Source organism: Anthonomus grandis, chromosome 10 (assembly GCF_022605725.1).
Source record: "Anthonomus grandis grandis chromosome 10, icAntGran1.3, whole genome shotgun sequence".
Lineage (NCBI taxonomy): Eukaryota > Metazoa > Arthropoda > Insecta > Coleoptera > Curculionidae > Anthonomus > Anthonomus grandis.
Window position 1 is genome coordinate 27,549,631 of NC_065555.1, and position 19,307 is coordinate 27,568,937.

General features: G+C 35.3%; 1 protein-coding gene across 8 annotated transcripts in view; it reads left to right on the forward strand.

Annotated features, from left to right (window-relative positions):
* LOC126741031 (probable phospholipid-transporting ATPase IM) overlaps positions 1–19,307 on the forward strand; it is a 374,205-nt gene that overhangs the window by 247,851 nt on the left and 107,047 nt on the right. For all 8 annotated transcript variants that reach the window (XM_050447297.1, XM_050447302.1, XM_050447300.1 and 5 more), the window contains 2 exons: positions 17,066–17,185; positions 17,266–17,457. In XM_050447297.1, the coding sequence (XP_050303254.1) occupies positions 17,066–17,185; positions 17,266–17,457 (312 nt within the window). The remainder of the gene's footprint in view (positions 1–17,065; positions 17,186–17,265; positions 17,458–19,307) is intronic.

Genomic DNA, 19,307 nt, shown 5'->3' on the forward strand with positions numbered 1-19,307 from the left:
ATCAACTATAACTCGACTAAGGGAAGATTTTAATAATAGAGTTCATCATACCAGATCTATACATTCTGTAGGGGAAATACTAGGAAAAAGATTTTTTACATCCAAAGAAATAAGTATAGATCCGTCAGGTATGTAAAGATTTTTCAGACTATTTGACAAATCCACTGAATTTTTAGTTGAATAAACACTCCTAAACTTAGTCACCTCCCTCAAAACTGTGTTTAACCAAGCTGATAAATGGTAGTGTTAAGACTTCTAAAATATAAAACATTATTTTATATTTCTTTGCGGCTTAAAAGGTAAAATAAACATAATAAATTCCAAGAACTGTACAAAGATATCGCCGCGTCGGTATTTCCTAGTAATTCGCATGAAAAGGCAGTGCCGCGAGTGCGTAGGTATCGATCGTCCCAAAAGGAACAAATCCCGCCTGAATTGGGTCGATAGTTTGAGAGTGAGTCACAATTTAGCACCGAGACGAGACGAGTATGGCAGTTTCATTCGCCGCGCCGGTTTTACGTTTGATGTTTCGGCTTTTTTGTTGACAGTCGGTTTTGCCCCCGCGCCTTGATATCCACATTTTATATATTACGTTTAAGTTTCAATTCGTGTCTTTCTTGTAAAAATCAGTGTAATCTGTCCTCGAAGAATATACGGGGTTTTTTACGAGTCAAGAGTTTTATTGCAATTCAAATATACAGTCCACTAACTAAACCAGCATTTTGGCAAAGGCTGGATCTTCGATTTCGATACTGAAGCAGCCAGGCCAGTATTGGAACAAGTTTCATGTAACAATACATTTTTTGATCCTTCGGCCGGATAATTTGTGGTTCGCTATATATAAGGTGTTTCGGATATTTACATTTTTCGTTACGGGCAAAACGACGAGATTCGATTCGAGTGTCAAGTGTGTGCAATCTTGGCAGCATACAAATAAGGTAAATGTGCATGTTCTATTTACTGTCCATTGGAGAGACCTACAGCCTGCAGTGCAGTTTCAAGTCGCTGTGAGGTTCCTGTCTCCTGTTACTGGGTGTGCCTGGGTGCCAAATACCTGCATGGTCGCCTTTGTTTACGTTCCTGGTTCCGGTGTTGCTGCGTTCCTGTAGGCCTGTTCTAGAGGGTTCCTGAGGTTCCAGATCATTTGGGGGTTCCTGTCCTAGATGGTTCCTGTTCCTGCCGTTCCAGCTGTTCCAGTGTTATATGTTGTTATAATTCTCAAGTTGCTCCCCTCCAGTGGGACATTTTTACCGTTGGCAAATAAACTTATTATTATACAGTGGCGTTCGTTATATAAAGCGCAATTAAGCTAGTTTCTAAGCACTATTTTAGGAAACTGCATGCTTAATTTTAAGTAGGAATTTAGGTCGGGTTTAGGTATACAATTTGTAAAAGGCTTTCATTGAGTACTTAGTTCTCCGTTGTACTAGGTACCTAGCCATACTTTAACATCTGCCTATATTTTCTGCTTTCATTTATATTATTTCTTTTACATTTGACAATTTTACATTTATATTCCCAATAATAAATTAAAATGGGAAAAAGGAATACTGGATCTGCGGTTGAAACCTCTAGTCAAAGCGATGTGGCTGACAATTTAGTCAGAAAGCAGGATATTTTGACAGCCAAACTAGAGCGGTTTAGTAGATTCTTAGATGCAGTTCAAGAAAGTCCAAGTGGCTCGAAACTAATAGAGCTTGATACTAGATTAAAAGATTTAGAAGGTCATTTGTTAAACGATTACAATGAAGTTCAGTTTTCTTTAGAGGGCATAGACTATGATAGGTATCATGATAGTTCATTTGAAGATACTTATTATAGTACCATTTCTATGGCCAAAGAACTAATTTTTGATTTATCTAGTAAAAATAATACTCCATCTAGTGCCTCAAATACTACATCTAGTTCAAATAATTTACATGTCAAATTGCCGGTCATTGAATTGCCCAAGTTTTCAGGTGCTTTTGATAAATGGCTCGAGTTTAAAGAACTATATGTTTCTCTAGTTCACAGTGTTAGCAATCTTGATCAAATCCAGAAATATCACTATCTTAAGGCCTCGTTAGAAGGTTCAGCTGCTCAGTGTATACAATGCTTGGAGATTTCTGCGAGCAATTATGAGTTGGCTTGGGACATCTTATGTCAGCGCTATGACAATAAGAAATTAATCATTCACAATCATATCAAGTCTTTGTTTAGTATTCCAGAGATCAATTCAAGCTCTCCTCAGTCTTTTCGAAATTTTGTTGATTTACTGTCGAAAAACTTGAATTCTCTAGAATGCTGCGGGGTGAAAACACAAAATTGGGATCCACTTATAATTTACATGGTTTCTAGTAAATTCGATAAAGACACAATTAAAGAGTGGGAACAATGTATTTCAAAGGTGGATTCACCTACAATTTCTTGTTTAAAAGATTTTTTAACGGCTAGAGCAGACTTTCTATACAAAATTGGCCTTCATAAGCCAAACGAGAATTCTAAATCGGGTCAACATGATTTTAAATCTAAAACCATGTCTGGTAAACGGTTTTCTGGGAATACTACGACCAATAGAGATCCCAATCCAACTCTAGCTAACCGAAGTAACTCATTTTCTTGCTATCACTGTGACAAACCTCATTCTATTTACAAATGTGAGGCTTTTCATAAGTTGTCAGTAAAAGAAAAGGAGGACAGATTAAGAGCATTGAGGATATGTATGAATTGTTTAAAAAAAGGCCATGACCGTTCGACTTGTAATGCTGGGTCCTGTAGGCATTGCAAGGAGAAACATAATTCGTTGTTGCATGTTTTCAATTGTTCTTTCACTAATAATGCAAATAGTTCAGCGAGGCATTGTTCTAGTTCTAATATCATGACTTTACCAGAATCTGAGACATTGTTCCTCGACAATCAAGTTGCCAATATTCCTAATCAGACGACTAGTTGCAGCGTTTCGGTCCAAGGTCAAGTCTTGTTGGCCACTGCATTAGTCCAAGTTTCAGACATAAATGGCAAATTACATACATGCAGAGCACTGTTAGACAGCGGCTCCATGTCAAGTTTCATTACTAGAGATATGGCCGAGAAACTAATGGTTCCACAAGATTCAGTGGACATTTCCGTTAATGGCATTAATCAAGGCCATACTCATGTTTCCAAATCATGTGTTATACATTTAAAGTCTTCCAATTCTCCTTTTAAAACTAATGTCCAGTGTTTGATTATTCCAGACATTACTGATAGTTTACCTACACATTCCATTAGTCCAGGTTTCTTGGAAATTCCATCTTTCATTAAACTTGCAGATCCAAAGTTCTTCGAGTCAAGTAGAATTGATATGCTCCTGGGTGCTGCTATCTTTTGGAGGCTTCTCCGTAAAGGGGTAAGACATTTAGGGCCAAATATGCCTGTTCTCCAAGAAAGCCATCTTGGATGGTATATATCTGGGCCTCTGAGTCCAAGTCAACAAGATAAGGTTATCTGTAACCATTCTAGAACCACAGATCTGGAGGCTTCCTTAACCAAATTCTGGGAGATTGAGGAAGTTTCTGTGGAAAAACCCTTCATACAGGAAGAGCAGCAAGCAGAAGAGCATTTTCAAAAAACGTTCCAAAGAGATTCTGATGGAAGGTTCATTGTTTCCATCCCATTAAAGGAATCTATTTCATGTCTTGGCGAGACAAGATCTGGTGCTACAAAACAGTTTCTTTCATTGGAGAAAAAGCTCGCCTCCAACCCAAAACTTAAAGAAATGTACACAGATTTCATGCAAGAGTACATTCACTTAGACCACATGTCACCCTTTGAACCATCATCAAATGACACATGCTTCTATTCACCTCATCATGGCGTTTTGCGTGAAGAGAGTGCCACCACAAAGTTACGTGTGGTTTTTAACAGCTCTTACATTTCCTCAAGTGGTTATTCTTACAATTCCCTTCAACTAGTAGGTCCAACGATTCAAGAAGACCTTGTCTCAATTTTATTACGTTTCCGTCAGCATTCGTATGTAGTTTCTGCGGATATTTGTAAAATGTACCGACAAATTCGTGTAGCTGAGGATTTTAAGCCTCTACAATTGATTTATTGGCGATCCAGCCCAGAGAAGGAGCTCCAATCCTACTCATTAAACACGGTTGTGTATGGCACAGCTAGTGCCCCATTTCTCGCTACAAGGTGTCTGTTACAGCTTTCCATTGACAACCAACAATCGCATCCTCAAGTTTCAGAGGCGATTAGGCGAAATTTCTATATTGATGATTGGTTGTGGGGAGCCAGTTCGGCCACTGAGGTCATTGAACTTAGCAAGCAAGTAACTTCTATATTAGGTTCCGCCCATTTTAAGTTACACAAATGGAGATCCAATAATCCAGATATTCTAGAAAATCTACAAGATTCAAATAATTCTGACGACAAATTCTATTTTAATCAGTCAACGACATGTAAAACTCTCGGTATGCTGTGGACAAGTACGGATGATATATTTTCCTATAACATTAAATTATCGCCATTAAAAAATAAACTGACCAAGAGATTCATCCTATCAGAGACCGCAAGGATTTTCGATCCCCTAGGCTTGATTAGTCCGGTAGTAATCTCGCCTTTCCTTATGAAAGATTTTCCTCATTTTCCAAAACCATTCGAGTCGTAGCTTATTGCATCAGATTCATACGCAATTGTAAGTCCGCTAAATCTGACAGAATCGTCGATGAATTCACCGCAAACGAGTTGCATATAGCCACAATAAAGCTGGTAGGGCTGGTTCAGCAAGAAGCATTTCTTGAAGAATTAAACTTTTTAAAGAAAAATAATTGTGTTAACAATAAAAGTAACATTTTGCCTATCCTAGTAGATGGTATCATAAGAGTTGGTGGCAGGCTTCGCCATTCTTGTTATTCTATGGACAAGAAACATCCTATGCTGTTACCGTCGAAGCATCATTTTACCTATTTGGTCTTTAAACATGAGCATTTCAATTCTTTTCATTGCAGCCCTCAATTATTATTAGCCAGAGTTCGAGAAAAGTTCTGGCCGGTATCTGGAAGGAATATTGCAAAAAAGGTGGTGAGAGAGTGCATTCTTTGCTTCAAATTTAAACCGCGTTTTATCAGTCATTTGATGGGAGACTTACCAAAAACTCGCGTGTCTGCAAAGGGTCCGTTTGTGGATGTCGGGGTCGATTACGCAGGTCCTTTTCTTTACAAAGATCGTAAGGGTCGTGGATGCAGAACATTTAAATGTTATCTTTGTGTTTTTGTCTGTCTTACCGTAAAAGCCGTACATTTGGAGTTAGTTACCGACCTGAGCACAAATAAGTTTCTTGAGGCATTTCAAAGATTCATTGCTCGCAGAGGCAAGCCAGCCAACATTTACTCAGATAACGGCACTAATTTTATTGGCGCCAGTAATCATTTAAAGGAACTGGGCCAATTCTTGAAGTCTAATAAAAATGACATTATAAGGGAATGTGGTACCAATCTAAACATAAATTGGCATTTCATAGCAGCCTACTCCCCACATCATGGTGGCATATGGGAGGCTGCTGTAAAGGCAGCAAAGCGGCATTTGTTAAAGGTTTTATCAAATAACCTTTCTAATTTAACCTTTGAAAGTCTTTATACGATAATCACTCAGGTAGAAAACATTCTCAATTCGAGACCTTTAACGCCTTTAACGGCAGATCCGAATGATCTGAGCGCGTTAACCGCTTCCCAATTTCTGATTGGACGCACGTCAGGTTATTTGCCATATACAGACTGTCGAGAGACTCCAACTAATCGCCTAAATGAGTTGGAGCAGCTTGAGAAAATTCGGCAACATTTCTGGGACCGGTGGTCCACGGAATATGTGACGTCCTTGCAACAGAGAACCAAATGGAAGGTCTCAAACCCGAACCTTTGTGTGGGTGATCTAGTTTTAGTGCATGACAATGACTTACCGTCTTTTCAGTGGCGACTTGGTCGCATTTGTGATGTACATCCCGGGAAGGATGGAATCGTGCGAGTCGCGAGTGTAAAAACCAAAACGGGTATCATTAAGCGTGCCGTAATTAAGCTCGCGCGTTTACCTGTAGATTAAGGTTGTACCTTTAGCTAGGCTAGATTAAGGATTTATGGTGTTCTGTCAGCCTACGGCCCATGTACTAGTTAAGGTTAGGTTAAGTTGCATGGTTTCCTTTGTTATCTAGAATAAGTTTCTTTGTTGAAATCAAGTTTCAACGCGGGGGCCATGTTAAGACTTCTAAAATATAAAACATTATTTTATATTTCTTTGCGGCTTAAAAGGTAAAATAAACATAATAAATTCCAAGAACTGTACAAAGATATCGCCGCGTCGGTATTTCCTAGTAATTCGCATGAAAAGGCAGTGCCGCGAGTGCGTAGGTATCGATCGTCCCAAAAGGAACAAATCCCGCCTGAATTGGGTCGATAGTTTGAGAGTGAGTCACAATTTAGCACCGAGACGAGACGAGTATGGCAGTTTCATTCGCCGCGCCGGTTTTACGTTTGATGTTTCGGCTTTTTTGTTGACAGTCGGTTTTGCCCCCGCGCCTTGATATCCACATTTTATATATTACGTTTAAGTTTCAATTCGTGTCTTTCTTGTAAAAATCAGTGTAATCTGTCCTCGAAGAATATACGGGGTTTTTTACGAGTCAAGAGTTTTATTGCAATTCAAATATACAGTCCACTAACTAAACCAGCATTTTGGCAAAGGCTGGATCTTCGATTTCGATACTGAAGCAGCCAGGCCAGTATTGGAACAAGTTTCATGTAACAATACAGGTAGCAGGGGGAATTGATAAAAGAAACCACTGGTCATTAGTCAAGAAGAACTTAAAAAACTCTGATGGTGTCTCTAAATCAGCAACCTCTGGGGGCATATTCAGATTGCCCGTAAATTCAAGCTCCTTTGGATCTTTCCTAAGATTTCCGGTTCTCCAGGATCCTGGATTTATTTTCTCCACAATTTCCTGGAGAGTCATATTTTCACTATCATCAGACTCCACATCCGTTTCAGGAATGGTTGTCTCGTCATAATCTCCTTCAGGCATAGAGTCATCACTTTCGTAAGCTAATATATTATGATGGTTCATTGGGATATTATTGTCTTCATCATCTGACAAATCGGGAACATCACTCTCATTATCCTCCGGTACATCTCTAACATATTTGCTGTTAATTCCGTAAAATATATTCGGATCCATCTGAAACCAACCGAACTCTTATTACCACGTATATATGCATGATATCCCATATATGCATCAAAACAATGTTTGTACCTAATGTCTAAAAAAATTAAAAATATTGCTTGAACTCACCTTCAAATGAAAGCGCAACAAATAAACTATAAACGTCTATATTTTTAATCACGAAACTAACTTTTTACTAAACAAAAATTACACTTTAACAACATAAACATCGACTACACCGACAAATATGTGATTCTCAACTGGCAAATCGCGCCAAAAAAGCGTGCTTTGTTGCCGCGATGTCGGAATTGTTTTCACGTGTTTATTCCTCGGTCCCAAATATGCTACATCATGCATTTATTTAATTTTTAGATTCTAGGATCTTGAAAATATATTAATTTTAGTATGTATCATATATGACACAAGATGCAGCAAGGGGTTAATGTCTCGAAATGTAAAGTGCTTACTTTTTCATGGAAAAAAATTCAATTGAATTTACATATGGATTATCAACAAATCAAAAATGTGGGTGTACTTTTTGACCCTAAATTAACCTTTGTGGATCAGGTGGAGTCTGTCTCTGATCGCGCTAATAGGTCACTGGACTTTATAGTGTGCAGCTGTCCAGGTTTTAATAAGACAGAAGCAATAAAAACGTTATTTTTTAGCTTTGTACGTTCTAAACTTGTATACGCTTCTGTTATATGGAGCCCTTACTATGAAATTCACAAGTATTCGATGGAAAATATTTAAAGTAAGTTTCTCCATAGGGCATCTCATATAATCTACTTTTAACTCGATTCTCTGTCGAATCTCTTGAATTCAGGAGAAACAAAGCTTCAGTTGTGTTGTTGCATAGAATTATACGTGGGACTGTTCTGAATTGCTAAAAAAATTAAATTTTTGTGTACCACGATTATATTCTAGGAATACTAAGCCTTTTTACTGTATTAAGGTAAATACGAATATACTCTTAAATTCACCTTTGTATTAATGCGTAATAACGCTAATAGAATCTCACAATCTTGTGATTATTTGTACGCTCTGGTGCTGAAGTTGTAAGAGCGTTTTTGGGATTATCCAATTAACTTTGCTGTTTGTATTGTTTATGTTTTTTTTCTCTATTTGAGATTTAGGTATACAATTTTGCTGTAAAAAAGATAATTACATTCGGAGAGATAGTAAAATTTCCTTGATCCCTTCTCGGAAGCTCACTAAAGACGAACTTTGTTGAACTATCTTAGTGGAAAGTGAGTTAAATAATTGTGCAGCTGATTAGCTCAAACTTCGCTTAAAGAATTCATTATTATGCCTTGATACACATAGAAGCCCACCATGGTGAGTATGGGCCGACCCATCAGCATGGAATTCAGAGAGAGTGCTAAGTTTTTCATGGAGGTATATCGGTAATTTTGTAACTCTAATTTTTTTATACTAGGCACGTCAAATGTAAGTGATACCTTTCCCTGACAGGGAGCCAACCAGATTTGCTTAAATATGACGTTATATCCTGATATTTTCGAACATCATAGCAAAACCTTAGACAAAACCTAACAGAAATTAATGTGAGCTAAAATAGCTGAAAAATGTTGAAAAATTTAATAATAATAATAATAATAATAATAATGCATTTATTTAGCATAATGCTACAAAGAAAACAATACAAATCTTATAATGTAATAGCATATATGAGCATCTAAAATATTTAATTATGACATAATAAGGTATGCGAAAATTATAATAACAATAATGTATCTTTGGCTATTAAATATTATTCAAATATACACAATATAATTAAATAGTTAAACGTTCCGCTCCACTTTCTTTGCGATATATCAACATTCGATGATAGTGCTGATGTTGCATCTCATGGTCGGCTTTTGTTGATGTTTCGATCATTTTAGGACACATGTTTTCTAGGTCGTTTTTATTGGCTCAGGCTAAACAGGGCACCTCGGTTATTTCCTGGAGACATTTTGGATCGTTTCGGTATTCCATGGACAATCCGGTTTTCCAGAAATACCCCGTCAAGCAGTCACATCACAATCCAACTGTGGAGCACGTCGAATAATAAAAAATAATATAAGATACAATTAATATAATACTATACATAAAACATAGAAAAAACATTACATATAAAGCCCATAAAAAATGTCCTAAGAACTAACTAACCCAACAAAATAATAGCAAATAAGAGTCCTTTAAAACCATTAAAATTGTCATAGTTTTAGACAACAAGAGATAAATACAACAAAACAATTATTTATATAAATCAATTAGGATACAATTTTAGACAATAAATAATTTTTAATTAATCTTTTAAATGCATTAAAACTTTTGCATTCTGTAATATTTTTTGGCAGTCGAATAAACTCTAACAAACCTTTATTCAGAATACTGTTCAACATCTGTGTAGTGTTGTATCGATTGACTACGATGAAATCATTACGGTTTCTGGTATAATAGTCATGAACATTTATAAAGCAATTCACCCTATCACAAATGTAGGTAGGTAACATTCTATTTTTAATCTTAAATATAAATATAAAAGCATTAAGCATTATTTTTTGCGTTACAGAGAATAAATAATTGCAACAAATTTAACTTAGATATCACAGGTACTATGTTTTGTACTATCTGAAATTCGGCTATTTTATAAGTGGGCATACTGAACAATAAAGTTGAATAGTATTGTAAATGGGGTGCCGCAAAGCTATTGTAAAGTAATAATTTCGTATACGTTGTTAAATGTTTGCCTATTCGAGATAAAAAAACCAACCTTTTGCGGAAATTTTCTGACTATATAATCGCAATGAGCATAGAAGTTTAAGTGAGGATCTAATACAATTCCAAGATATTTCATATGTTGCTCATACTGCAATTTAAAGCAATTTATATTAATAATAAAATTTTCTATATTTACCAAACTTATTCTGTTTTTTGCAACAATTTCGATTTTGTGGCTTTAATGCTAAGACTATTTTTACACAGCCATAAAAACACTCAAGTCATTATTGATATCTTGCTCCATTAGGAGTTAAAATTGATGGGACCCCTGGCCGAATAAACCAAACAAATTTTTATTTAAATTGCACTGGACTATTTTATGGACAATGCTCAGAAATTTGTGGAGCAAATCATAGATTTATACCAATCGTTATTGAAAGAATCTCACCTAAATCTTTTTTAAACTGAATTAAAAAAAAATCATTAAATGGCTGAAAGCAAGCACTGATCTCTTAAATCAAATTTATAGTAAACTAGCGCTTACTTCTAATGAAATAATGAAATAAATAATAATGTTTGTTCGATACTATTATCGACGTCACATATCATTGTAACGTCAGCAAATAATGTAATTTTACAATTTTTTCCATGTTTGACTATATCATTTATATACAGAAAAAACAACAATGGCCCTAAAACAGTCCCCTGTGGTACCCCATATTTCACCAAGATAGATTCAGACACAGCTGACTCATACTTTACTTTTTGTGTCCTGCCAGATAAGTAGGATTTTAACCAATCCAAAGCTAAGTGCTTTATACCCATATTCTCGAATTTATCAATCAAAATATCCCTATGAACAGTCTCAAAAGCTCTTCTGTTCTAAAATCTAAAAACACAGCCAATACTAAGATATTGTCATCAATTGCACTAACAAATCACAGATGCCAACCATCACACTCGCAAGAATGTCGTGCTCGAAATCCCGATTGACCAGAAACAATTATATTATTCTCATCACAATGTCTCTGTAGCTGCTCCTTCCCAGTGAGTTCCAATGATTTCTCGTATACTGGAACAGTGTTGATGGGTCTAAAACTCGAGTACTGTTTAGTACCTGGAACCTTCGGTACCGGAACTACCAAAGATGACTTCCATTCCATAGAAAATGCCTCTTAGTAAAGTATGCATTTATAACATCTAATACTTTTTTATCATTCATATCATTTCATTTATAACATCTTTAAAACCCGTGCTGAAATACGAGATTCACCGCCACCAACATTTTTTATTCCACTCACAATTCTTCTTAGGTCGACCATTGAAACGTTTTCAAACGTAGTGAACTCTGTAAAGCTGTGATTCTCCGCGCTTTCATTTAGATTGAAGTACGTCAAATTAGCAGATGGTCGATTTATTGCCGATATGATATTCTCAATGCTCTCCACAAAATACTTATTGAATTCAGGTAAAATGAAAAAGCAGCCTACCTCCGCTTATTTATTAAACATTCAGTTTTTTAAAATAACCCGACATGTTTCAGACACAGTGGTGTCCATGATCAGGGGATACTAAAAGGAAGTAGTTTTGAACAAAAAACAAAAGGACAGACACAGAAAAAAATTTTAAAACTAATATACACAATTACACTTACACAAGTTTAAAATTAATATCAGATATACGCGCCAAAGTTTGATTCTATGTCAAAAAACCCTCAGCAGAGGGAAAGCAGAAGCATAGAAAACATATTAGATAGCGCGGTGAACATAATGATTAGTACGTTGTGAAGAAGGAAAGCAACGGATTAGTACTATATAAAAGAAATTGTAAAGGGCAAGAACGATGTATTAAGAGATTATGAAGAGTTAAAATATAGTGAGTTGAAAAAGTAAGTACAAGAGTGATGTACTTGATCATTAACACAGTTATGGTGATTGTTTTGTGTGGCTTTATTTATTTTGAGTATTTACAACAGATCGTTAAAGTCAGCTTTATCTAGGGGAATCAAGAAAAGTCTATTAGGGTGATTTGAGTTATAAGTGATGGTACTGTCAGTGGATGTAGGCTTACGGTATATTGAAAATTTGATCCTAGTGTTTATACGTGTTAATCTAAGATCTAAAAATGCTAAAGATTCGTTGGTTTCAATTTCACATGTAAAATTAACGCATTAGTGTAAAGAGTTTAAGAACGTGATAAAATTTTGAAGATCGGAGAGACTACCCTTAAAAATGGCAAAAATATCATCCACATATCGTTTGATAAAGAAAATGTGTTGAAAGAGGAGACTATTTTTTATTTTCCAAGTCTGACGTAAACAATTCAGCTAAAAGAGGGGACAGGCTAGAACCCATTTCAACACCTGAGCTTTGTTTGTAGTATTTATTGTTAAATTGGAACAAATTTTGTTGTAAAACTAAGTCAACCAGAACGCGAAGGTTATCAATATGGACTTTTTCAAGATCAGTATTTTTTTTAAGTAAGTCTGCAATTAAAGGTAACAAGTCCTTAAGAGGAATGCTAGGGAAGAGGTTAGAAACATCAAAAGATACTAGAAAAGATGAATCGGGTATAATGATATCTTTCAACTCTTGAGCTATTTGAGTGGAATTTTTTTTTATAGAAAATGAACTTTTAAACTTGTATTTACTTGTTTTAATGTATTTTTAACTAAACATTTGTCAGTAGGAAAGAGGCTAATAACTGAAAAATTATCTGTAGGCAAAAAGCTCTCAACTTTTTCTACATATTCAACCTTGTACAGATTGACAGTTATTTAGACATTTGCTTTTGTCTGCTTTAGTTAAGTTATTAGTAATGATCTTATTCTGTAAATTTTAGAGTCTTAAGATTGGGGGAAACACTCGAGGGAGGGAAGCTATTGCGCCTATGATATGTGTTAATACATGAAACCACCTGAGATCTGAGTGTCTCCTTTAATGGGAAATCATTGATAAAGCTAAAGTTGTTCTCGCACTCGACCGCCAACAGTTCCAAATCCCTTTTTTGGGGGCTAATGTAAAAATTATAGTTTAGCAATAAACTTGATCTGTTGGAAATACTGGAAACAAATAAAGCTACACAAAACAACCACCATTACTGTGTTAATGTTCAAGTACATATATACTCACTTTTTCAACTCACTGTGTTTTAACTCTTCATAGTCTCTTAATACATCTTTCTTGCCCTTTACAATTTCTAACATACTACATATTGAATTTCCTTGGTAAAATTTATTTTTCTCATATTTAAGTTGGTTATGACTTCTCTATAGTGTTTGGTGATCTGAACACCGACATCTTAAAACCTAACTCTCTGTATTCTTCATTAAATCATTACGGATACGACCAACTGATAAATGAGCCTACGCCTATTAAAAATACTTCTGCTACGTGTTTGGATCCTTTGGATTTTTCTTAATTGTAAGAAAATTTATCATAAGAGAAGCACTGTTACGTGTCATATAAATGATCATAATAAAATGCCGTTTTGCATTCTTTCCATACTTTTTGGATAGAATTGCAATGGACTTAATCCAAATTAATTGTGACGATATTTTTCATAGGACTGTTCGAAATCAAAATATTAACTTATTATTCAACAATCATGTACCTTATAAGAATACCAGGATTAGCAAAAAGCCAGTATATTGGTTAATTTAACTTATAAGAAGAGCAAAAGCTGCCAATCTAGTTGAGCTAAAATATGATAAATCAGGCAAAAGGCTTTTGAGTGTCTTAAGGAACCTTAATATTAAAACCTCATCAGAAAATTTTTTAACTCTCACCCAATTTATGCGACCCAATAAATAATAATAATAATAATAATAATACATCGTTTATTTGCCCAATTTACAATCAAATATTATATCTTAACTAGATACAAAGATAATAAATATCATATGCTTTAAAATTAAAAAAACATCTTAACCATAATATAGGCAAAAAGGAGGCTAAAGGCAATTTAAAAAAGATTCGTGTTTAACCTCCTTCATTAAATAAGTTATAATTTCTTTTCTGTTCCTTTTGTTGCATCCAAAATAAATTACTAGGTATCCCCCAACAAGTGCCAAACATCCAATAAGCTTTAACATACCCAATACATACATATTTAGTAAACGCGACGATCGCCAGATATACCCATTTTACCGCAATAAATATTTTTTGTATTTATGTTTAAATACGCTTGTTGATACATTTTTAAAGTCCTCCGGAATCTGGTTGTAAATTAAATAAATATTATAAGAAAATGACCGCTGATAAAACATAGTGGTATGCAAAGGCGGAGAAATTAGACCTCTATGCCGGAGATTCAAAGAATGTACGTCAGTTCTATAGCGTATTTTATTTAATAGATACGAGGGGCGATTTAAAGTTATTACTTGGTGAAATACAGTAGCAGCATGCAGATTTCTACGATCCTCCATAGAAAGCCATTTGGTTTGTCGTAGCATGTAACTTACAGGATGTCCACGACGAATGCCGTAAATTAATCGCAAGCATGACTTTTGCACTCGCTGAATTCGACCTTTGTCGATAGAGTCTAAGCATGGACCATATACGACGTCGGCAAAATTAAAATGACTCAAAACCAGAGCGTCGCATAAAGTAATTTTTTGAGATGTTGAAAGCAGGTGTCTATGCGGAAACAGTTGTTTTAAATTAGAATAAGCAGATTGAATGCACTTACTTATATGCTGTTTATACCTCATATTGGTGTCAATGTGAAGTCCCAAATTGCGGGAACAAGTAGAATGCAAAAGCTTGTTTGAGGAAGCTTCTAAAGCCATACTCTGATGCAATACTTCGCGATTTTTGCCGAAAATCAAGAAGGTAGATTTAGACGCGTTTATTTGCAGATTGTGTTTTTCTGAAAAATCTATTAAGGCTTTTAGATCATCGTTTATTTTCTTGGCAGCTATTTCTTTACTTTCAGGAAAAAAAGAAAAGTAGAGTTGCGTGTCATCAGCATATAAATGAGCACTGCAATATTTTAAACAACTGGTGAGATTACTAGTATAAATACAAAATAAAACAGGTCCCAATATGGAACCTTGTGGAACTCCACATAACTGAAATGCAGTAGATGAAATGCCCTTATTCGTTTCAACGTATTGATTTCTATCGGTTAAATAACTTTTAATAATATCAATTGCGTCAGAGTCAAACCCATTATAGCCTAAGATCGCGTAGAGTAATGTATGATTGATACGATCAAACGCTTTGCTGTAGTCGATAAGTACTAAAGCAGTGGCCTTACCCTGATCAGTAGCTTCAATAATATCATCTGTGATCTTTAAAAGTGCCGTGGTACAGCTATGACCCGATCTAAACCCTGACTGAAATGCCGGTAAAATATTATATTTATCTAGGTACTCCCTAATTTGGACATTTAATATCTTTTCCATGACTTTAGAAAGAACTGGCAGAATACTAATAGGTCTTAAATCATTAAAATCGGAAATATTTTGCTTTTTTAAAAGTGGAAATATTTTTGAGACCTTCCAGACATCAGGAAAACATTTGTCTAATATACATGAGTTTACAATATTAGTTACAAAAGGTATAACTCGGTCCACACACAACAACAACATCTCTAGATTTATTTGATCCGCCCCGGTAGCAAGCGATTTAATCTCGAATAAATATTTTCTCACAATATCAGTGGACACGGTATGAAAATTAAATTTTGATAATATTTGACGCCTTTGCTTATTTTGATACAAATTTAAAAGATCTCCATGCACTGAATTGTTCTGCGCTGAGGCCTGTATAAAATGATTATTTATAGAATTGGGGACATTAAGATGATCGGGTAATTCGTTAACTTTGCCATTTGAAAATACATTAAGTTTCTTTAGCCTTTGCCAGAAAATCTTTTTATCTTTAAAACCCATAGTTACTATCTGTGCGAGGTATTGTTTTTTTTCTTCGCGTATTGCAATGCTAGCTTGATTTTTAATTTGTTTGTAATAGTCCCAATTCAAATCAGTTTTAGTCTTTTGATATTTTTTGTAGGCTTTGTTCTTCAAACTTATCATTTTTTTAATGGTATAAGTTAACCATGGAGGTTGTTGTTTTTTTATTTTGTGCTGGGTTAGAGGTGCTAAAACGTCGAACAAATTTATCAAAAAATTATTTAAGGCAGCGACTTTTTCGTTAACTGTTTCCAAATAAATTATGTGTTCAAATGGGGTGACCTGTAAAAATTCGTTAAGCAATTCTCTATCAATGTTTTTGGCTTTCAAATGGCTTTTTTATAAATGTCTTTAATAAGTCAGATAATTGCTCTACGAAAATAGACTTTTATTCTAATAGCAAATATACCAGTACTATTTTTAACTATCGTAAAGACGGGTATTTTTAATATTAATAGCTGTATTACAAATTATTGTATACAGGGTATTTCATAATTAGTGGGACAAACTTGGAGAAGTTGTGAGGGGGCCTTAAAATAAGCAAGGTTGCGCCAAAAACCGCTCTCCAAAAATTATTATATTTTTGAGATACAGGGTGATAAGAGTTTAAGAAAAAAATGTATTTTTCACAATAAATTTTACATCCCTATAGATATTTTTTTGAAAATTAGTAGGTAGTTTCTATACATCTAGTACTATTTTCTATATTTTTTCTAAAAAATTGAAATAAAATTCTTTGATTTTTAGATTTTATATTATTTTAGATATCTACTAATATCAAATTCTTAAAACATTATTTTTTTGACTACTTTTTACTCGAACGCCCTCCAGAAAACGAAAAGAAGAGAATATTACAAATTTATTGATGTCATACATAGTTTATAAGAGCTGCTCAAAGTGTCCGCCAAAACCGTAACTCTAAAACCCCCGAGTACCAATTTTGACTCCAATATTTACATTATCACAGATTTTATTTAAAAAATAGAAAAATTAAATAAAAACTGTGTATTTTGAAAACGAGAAAAAGGCCTTGCGGACCCATATTTGTATAGACTTTTATGTTTATTTTTACTGCTGAAGTGCTGACATGTATTTATAAATCAGCCTGTGTATATAGTATATATATTTTTTTGTAATTATAGTATTATTTTATTACCAATTTTTTTGTATCATTTGATATTATTTTTGTGAATTGGCCGTATATTTAAATAAATAAATATAATTATCGCAATTATTATTTGCAGCAATCTGACGGAAAATTAGAATACCAAGCCCAGTCTCCCGATGAAGCCGCTCTGGTATCTGCTGCCAGGAATTTCGGTTTTGTTTTTAAAGAAAGAACGCCTAACAGTATTACAATAGAAGTAAGTCTTTTTTTTTTAAGACATGACACAGTAGTATTCGTTATTATTGTTTAATAATTTAAAAATCTTTTCTGTTTTAGGTAATGGGAACTAAAGAAGTATACGAGCTGTTGTGCATTTTAGATTTTAACAACATCCGTAAAAGAATGTCTGTGATTTTAAGGAAGGATGGTAAACTGACTTTGTATTGTAAAGGGGCTGACAACGTAATATACGAAAGGTTAAAACAAGGCCAAGAAGAAATTAAAGTTAGGACGCAGGACCATTTAAACGTAAGTACGATGCTTAAATTGAATGCCACTAAAAGCGTTGCTATATTATTTTGCCCTGAAAATAATTGCTCAAAGTAATTCACTGAAAATTAAAAAATTACGTTGGGGCATAAAAACACTTGAAATACGAGGCATGTCCAGAAAATAAGTGTACTAAATTTTTATAGGTTATACATTTTTTTATTTGAACAAAAAAAATATCTGTTTACATTAGTACATATCTAAACTATTTTTCGACATAGTCACCATTCCTCTCAATGCAGGTGGTGTACCGGGGTATCAGTTTTTTGATGCCCTCCTCGAAGTAGTTTCTCGCCAATCCCTTCGTCCACTTCTCCACCTCTTCCTTCACCTCCTGGTCGGTTGAAAACTTTTTTCCACCCATGTGCAGCTTCAGGGAGGTAAAGAGGTAGTAATCTGACGGTGCTAGGTCAGGGGAATGCGCAGGATGGTCCAGGACATCCCATTTAAACGAGGCGAGCAGGTTTTTCGTGGCGTTAGCTGTGTGTGGTCTGACATTGTCGTGCAGCAGGCAGACTCCCTTTGTCAGCATGCCTCTCCTCTTGTTCTGAATTGCCCTCCGTAATTTTCTTAGGGTCTGACAGTATCTTGCAGCGTTGATGGTCTCCCCTTGAGGCAAATATTCAATAAGAATTATGCCTTGACAGTCCCAAAACACGGATGCCATGATTTTCTTGGATGAAATTGTCGTTTTGAACTTTTTGGCAGAGGGTGAAGAGGTGTGACGCCATTGTTGAGACTGCCTTTTGGTTTCTGGTGTGTAGTGGGCAACCCAAGTTTCATCTCCAGTAACGATGGAGCGGAGAAATTCATCGCCATGCAGTGTGTAGCGTCTCAAAAACTCTTGCCCGGCCTCAACTCTATTCAATTTGTGTTGGTCTGTCAGCTGTTTTGGGACCCACGTCGCCGACAGTTTCCGATATCCGAGGGTTTCTGTGATGATTTCGTGTACCAGAGATCTCGAGATTTGTGGAAACATTGCAGAAAATTCATCCACGGTCAATCTGCGATCGTCACGGATCGCATTTTCCAAAATTTCTTCAGTCACAATTGAAGGCCTTCCGCTCCTCTGATCATCATGCACAGATGTACAACCATTTTTAAACTCGCGACACCACTTGAACACACTTGTACGATTCATAGCTTTATCACCATATGCAGTTTGTACCTGATTACAAACCTCAACCGGAGTTAATCCCTTCCAAACGAGATAACGGATAACGCCGCGTATTTCACACTTGGCGGGAGATTGGATTGACATTTCTCACTAAACGTGTTGCTGCGTCTATAGTTCTCAACGTACTGACCTCGAAGCGGTCTTGTTGTGGAGGGGAGAAATCACGCTATGCGGCAGTGCAGCCAACATGTGGAAAAACAATTCCCTACCGCCGTGACAGGCTCAGTACACTTACTTTCTGGACATGCCTCGTAACTTGTTCCTTAAATAACTTTAAAGAACATGTAAGTTTGGGTTTCAGAAGAGCACTTTCTAAACGTAATTTAATTTATGCATAGCCACATTTACTTACTTCAAAAATAAAAGCTCTTTTATGCGAAACTCTCATACTAACTAAATTTTAATTTTGCAAATGGATCTAGAAAGAATTTAAAGGATGCAAAAATCTTGTTTACGTCTCATATTGGAATGCGACGAAGACAGTTTGTGCTCTACAAATTAAGAGAATTGGAATCGTGTAGAGGAGACCGGGGACAATTGAAACAATTTCCAAATATTTATTTTTTTCTCTTAGAGAAAAGATCCAATTTTTATCAGTGATACCACATAAGTTACATCCTCTGGGACACTCTCTGCCGATACAATCTCTGAT